Source organism: Calonectris borealis, chromosome 32, assembly GCF_964195595.1.
Source record: "Calonectris borealis chromosome 32, bCalBor7.hap1.2, whole genome shotgun sequence".
Classification (NCBI taxonomy): domain Eukaryota; kingdom Metazoa; phylum Chordata; class Aves; order Procellariiformes; family Procellariidae; genus Calonectris; species Calonectris borealis.
In genome coordinates this window covers 570,400-575,343 of record NC_134343.1, presented here as the reverse complement: position 1 = coordinate 575,343, position 4,944 = coordinate 570,400, and the positions used below count along the sequence as shown (strand labels likewise).

The 4,944-nt window shown below is 69.6% G+C and overlaps 2 protein-coding genes across 2 annotated transcripts in view; both read right to left on the bottom strand.

The window, feature by feature from the left end:
- Positions 1-83, bottom strand: part of RYR1 (ryanodine receptor 1) — a 77,557-nt gene extending 77,474 nt beyond the window's left edge. The window contains 1 exon segment of the mRNA XM_075134343.1: positions 73-83. Within this exon segment, the coding sequence (XP_074990444.1) occupies positions 73-83 (11 nt within the window).
- A 308-nt stretch (positions 84-391) lies between these two features.
- Positions 392-2,145, bottom strand: SLC8A2 (solute carrier family 8 member A2). The gene is given in 2 exon segments (XM_075134342.1): positions 392-1,527; positions 1,530-2,145. Coding segments are annotated over 2 exon segments (1,752 nt in total).
- Positions 2,146-4,944: the final 2,799 nt, after the last annotated feature.

Below are 4,944 nucleotides of genomic sequence, written 5' to 3'. Positions count from 1 at the left end.
TGTCCATCCATCCATCCATCCGTCCATCCGTCCATCCATCTGTCCATCCATCCATCCGTCCAGCCGTCCAGCCGTCTGTCCATCCGTCCATCCATCCATATCTCCATCCATCCGTCCGTCCGTCCGTCCGTCCATCCATCCGTCCATCTGCCCGTCCATCCGTCCGTCTCTCCATCCGTATCTCCATCCATCCATCTCTCCGTCCATCCAGGGGTTGGGCGTGCAAGGGGCACAATGGGTGCACGTGCAAGGGGTGGGCGTGCAAGGGGCGGGCATGGCAGGGGTGCACGTACAAGGGGTGGGCGCCCCTCCCGGCGTCCCCAGGGTGACGCCACGTCCCCCCGCGTCCCCCCCCCGCGTCCCTCCCCCCGTGTCCCCCCCCGTCCCCGTCTCACGCCGTCTCGTCGTTCCTGAACTCCAGCTCCCCGCAGGCGTCCTCGTAGTGGACGCCGCCGCCGCGGGCCGTCCCCTCCACCGTGCGGTAGGGCAGGAGGACGGTGCCGCGGGCGCCGGAGCTGCGGATCACCTTCACCTCCACCGTCCCCTGGCACTCGCTGACGTGCAGCAACCGGTCCTGGAAGGTGAAGATGCCGGCGTGGTCGTCGTCCAAGATGGTGACGGTGGCCACCAAAGGTGCCACCAAACGTCCCTTGGGGTGTTCGGCCGAATCGGCTTCGAACATCCCTTCGGCGTCGCCCACCCGGAGGTTGAGGAGGCGGACGAAGAAGTGCTCGTCTTCCTCGAAGATGTCGTCGTCGATGATGCCGATCTTCAGCTCCTTCTGGGTCTCCCCCGGCTTGAAGATCAGCGTCCCCTCGCTGTACTCGTAGTCGGAGCCCGCCTTGGCCGAGCCGTCCTCCGTCTTGTAGTCCACGTAGAAGGTGTGGTTGGCTTCGGCGCCGTGTTGGCAAGCCACCGAGAGCGTCACCGAGCCGCAGTTCTCCAGGCAGTGGTACAGGCAAGGTTCGAAGAAGATCCGGCTGCAGGTCTCCTCCTCGGCGTCCGAGGGGACCTCCAGGAGGGTGGAGGACCTCTTGGAGAACTCGGCCACGTGTTTCTTGAGGATGTTGCCGGCACCGGTCATCATGCGGGTGGCCTGGATGCGGTAGAAAGCTCGGCTCTTCTGCTGGTGGAGCAGGGCGTAGTAGTTGGCCATCTCCACCAGCTGCTCCAGCTCCTTCTCCGGGTGCTTCTGCTTGAGGTCCTTCAAGATCTGGATGACTTCCCGGCGGCTCTCGTCCAGCTCCTTCTCCTCCGGCGTGGGAGCGGGCAGGGCGGGCGACGCGTTGACGCCGGCGCCTTCGGCCTCGCGGCGTTCGGGGACCGGGAAGCCGCCGTCCATCTCGATGCCCTTGGGGAGCTCGCCCTCCGTGCCGATGATGATGCCGCTGCGGGGGTCGGCGCGGTAGCGCTTGTAGACGTACTTGTAGAAGAGGAGCCGCTTGTCGGCGGCCCAGGCGAAGACCACGCAGACGGGGAAGAAGACGAGGGTGAGGAGGGCTTCCCAGACCTGCACCACCCCGGGGAGATGACGGCCAAGATCAGGTAGAGCCAAATGTAGGCGAAGATGCTCCAAGAGGCCGTGACGAAGAAGACCCTCAAGTGCTTGATCTTGCGGCTCTCGCCGCTGGGGATGACGTAGACGCAGACGGCGATGACCACGAACATGTTGAAGGCCGCGCTACCCACGATGGTGCCGGGTCCCAACTCACCCGCTTGGAAGTTGTGACCGCAGACCTCGATGACGGAGAGGAGGATCTCGGGGGCGGAGGAGCCCAACGCCATCAGGGTGAGGTTGGAGACCGTCTCGTTCCAGATGCGGACGGTGCCGATGCTGGTCTCCCCGTTGGCCTTGGTGATGGTGATCTCCTTCTCCTTGGAGGTGATGACCTCGATGGAAGCCATGAAGCGGTCGGCGATGATGGAGACGCCCAGGAACATGTACATCATGGCCACGAAGTAGACGATGGCGCGGGCGGCCTTGTCGCCGAAGGAGGGGTTGTCGGGCTGCCAGACGGGCAGCAGGACGCCGGGCTGGCAGCGGTTGGAGCCCTGGCACGTCCCGTTGGCCTCGGCCGCCGGCTCGGGGGCGCAGGGCTCGGCCAACAGCAACGCGGCCACCAGCGCCGCCCGCCGCGCCGCCATCCCGCCGGCTCCCACCTGCGGGCGAGAGCGGGCTCAGCGCCGGGCCGGGGAATCCTCGTTAAATCGCGGAGGTGGGGGGGGGGGAGCTCGTTAGCGCCGGCGGGATGGGAGCGCCAGCGATCCCCCTCGGCCACCTCGGCGCCGGCGCCGCACCAAAGCATCTCTGGGGACCACGGCCGTGGGGCGATGCTGAGCCGTGGGGCTGGGACACGGCTGTGGGGCGATGCTGAGCCGTGGGGCTGGGCACGGCCGTGGGGCGATGCTGAGCCATGGGGCTGGGGACCACGGCCGTGGGGCGATGCTGAGCCCTGGGGCTGGGACACGGCCGCGGGGCGATGCTGAGCCGTGGGGCTGGGGACCACGGCCGTGGGGCGATGCTGAGCCGTGGGGCTGGGACACGGCCGTGGGGCGATGCTGAGCCGTGGGGCTGGGGACCACGGCCGTGGGGCGATGCTGAGCCGTGGGGCTGGGCACGGCTGTGGGGCGATGCTGAGCCGTGGGGCTGGGGACCACGGCCGTGGGGCGATGCTGAGCCGTGGGGCGATGCTGAGCCGTGGGGCTGGGGACCACGGCCGTGGGGCGATGCTGAGCCGTGGGGCTGGGCACGGCTGTGGGGCGATGCTGAGCCGTGGGGCTGGGGACCACGGCCGTGGGGCGATGCTGAGCCGTGGGGCGATGCTGAGCCGTGGGGCTGGGGACCACGGCCGTGGGGCGATGCTGAGCCGTGGGGCTGGGCACGGCCGCGCCCCGGCAGAGCGGGCGAGGGCCGGCGGCCACCCGCGGCACCGGGGGTTTGTGGGGTGCGTGGGCGCTCCCAGGCTCCACCCTGGCAACCGCGTTGTTCCCATGGCAACAGAGGATGGGAACGGCTATAAAAAGGGTGATGGAGAGGGACCGGGGACCCCGAAACCGCCCGGGAGGGGCTCGGGGCTGGCCCGGCCGCCCCCTCGCTGCCTCCCGCCGGCCCCACGGCGCCGCTGCCCTCCGCCCCACGGGGCAACCGCGGCGATGGGGACGGGGACGTGAGCCCGGCCGGGGCGGCGGAGGCGGCCGGGCCCCACGGCTCGGCGGGGAGCGGGGGCGGCGGGGGGCCAGCGCGAGTCCCCAGCGGCCACCGTCCCCCCGCGTGGGGCCGTGGGGCAGCGGCTCGGCCCGGGCCGGTGCTGCCGCCGGTGCTGGGTGGGTGCAGACGCGCAGCTGCAGGGCTGGACCAGGCCCGGTGCGCTGCCCCACGGCGCTGCCCCACGGCGCTGCCCCACGGCACCGGCCCCACTGCACGGCCCCGCTGCATGGCCCCATTGCATGGCTCCATTGCGCTGCCCCGTTGCACCAGTTCCACTGCACGGCCCCGCTGCATGGCCCTATTGCATGGCCCCATTGCGCTGCTCCATCGCATGGCCCCATTGCACCCGTCCCACGGCACCAGCCCCATTGCACCGGCCCCACTGCACCAGCCCCACTGCACCAGCCCCACTGCACCGGCCCCACTGCACCAGCCCCTCTGCACCGGCCCCACTGCACCGGCCCCACTGCACCAGCCCCACTGCACCAGCCCCACTGCACCGGCCCCACTGCACCAGCCCCACTGCACCACCCTGTTGCATCATCCCACTGCACGGCCCCACTGCACCGGCCCCACTGCACGGCCCCACTGCACCAGCCCCACTGCATCGCCCCGCTGCACTGGCCCCACTGCACCAGCTGCCTTTCAGGGCCCCATTGCATGGCCCCATTGCACCAGCCCCATTGCACCGGCCCCACTGCATTGCCCCACTGCACCAGCCCCATTGCAGGGCCCCGTTGCACCGGCCCCACTGCATTGCCCTGCTGCACCAGCCCCATTGCAGGGCCCCATTGCATGGCCCCACTGCACCAGCCCCATCGCACCGGCCCCACTGCACCGGCCCCATTGCACCGGCCCCATTGCACCGGCCCCACTGCATGGCCCCATTGCAGGGCCCCATTGCAGGGCCCCACTGCACCGGCCCCACTGCACCCCATTGCAGGGCCCCACTGCGCCTTCCCCCGCCCCGTCCCACCGCGGCACCGGGACGTCGCAGTGAGGCGTCGAGCCCGGGGCGGGGTCCGGGGGGTCGCGGGGAGCGATGGGGCCCCCCAACCCGCGCCCCGCCGGGGGGAGCCGGCGCCTCCCCTCCCAGCGCGAACGCGGCTGTAATTAATTTAATGGCCTCATTACCGGCGCCTGGGTGAAACGGCAATTAAAGCGTCCGGGAGGTTCATCCCGTGGGCAAAGCGACAACGCGACTCGGAGCCGTCCCCCCCTTCCCCAAGTCTGGAGCGACGGGATCCGGGCGGAGGAGAAGGGTCCCGGCGGGGGCTGCGTGCCGCGGGGTCACCGGCACCCGGCGGGGGTCCGGGCCCCGGGGCTCCGGCCAAGCCCCCTCGCCATTCCCAAGGGATTCGCACCGGGAATGAGGCTCCTCCAGCAACCCCTCGCCATTCCCAAGGGATTCGCACCGGGAATGAGGCTCCTCCAGCAACCCCTCGCCATTCCCAAGGGATTCGCACTGGGAATGAGGCTCCTCCAGCAACCCCTCGCCATTCCCAAGGGATTCGCACTGGGAATGAGGCTCTTCCAGCAAACCCTTTCCATTCCCAAGGGATTTGCACCGGGAATGAGGCTCCTCCAGCAACCCCTCGCCATTCCCAAGGGATTTGCACTGGGAATGAGGCTCTTCCAGCAAACCCTTTCCATTCCCAAGGGATTTGCACTGGGAATGAGGCTCCTCCAGCAACCCCTCGCCATTCCCAAGGGATTCGCACTGGGAATGAGGCTCT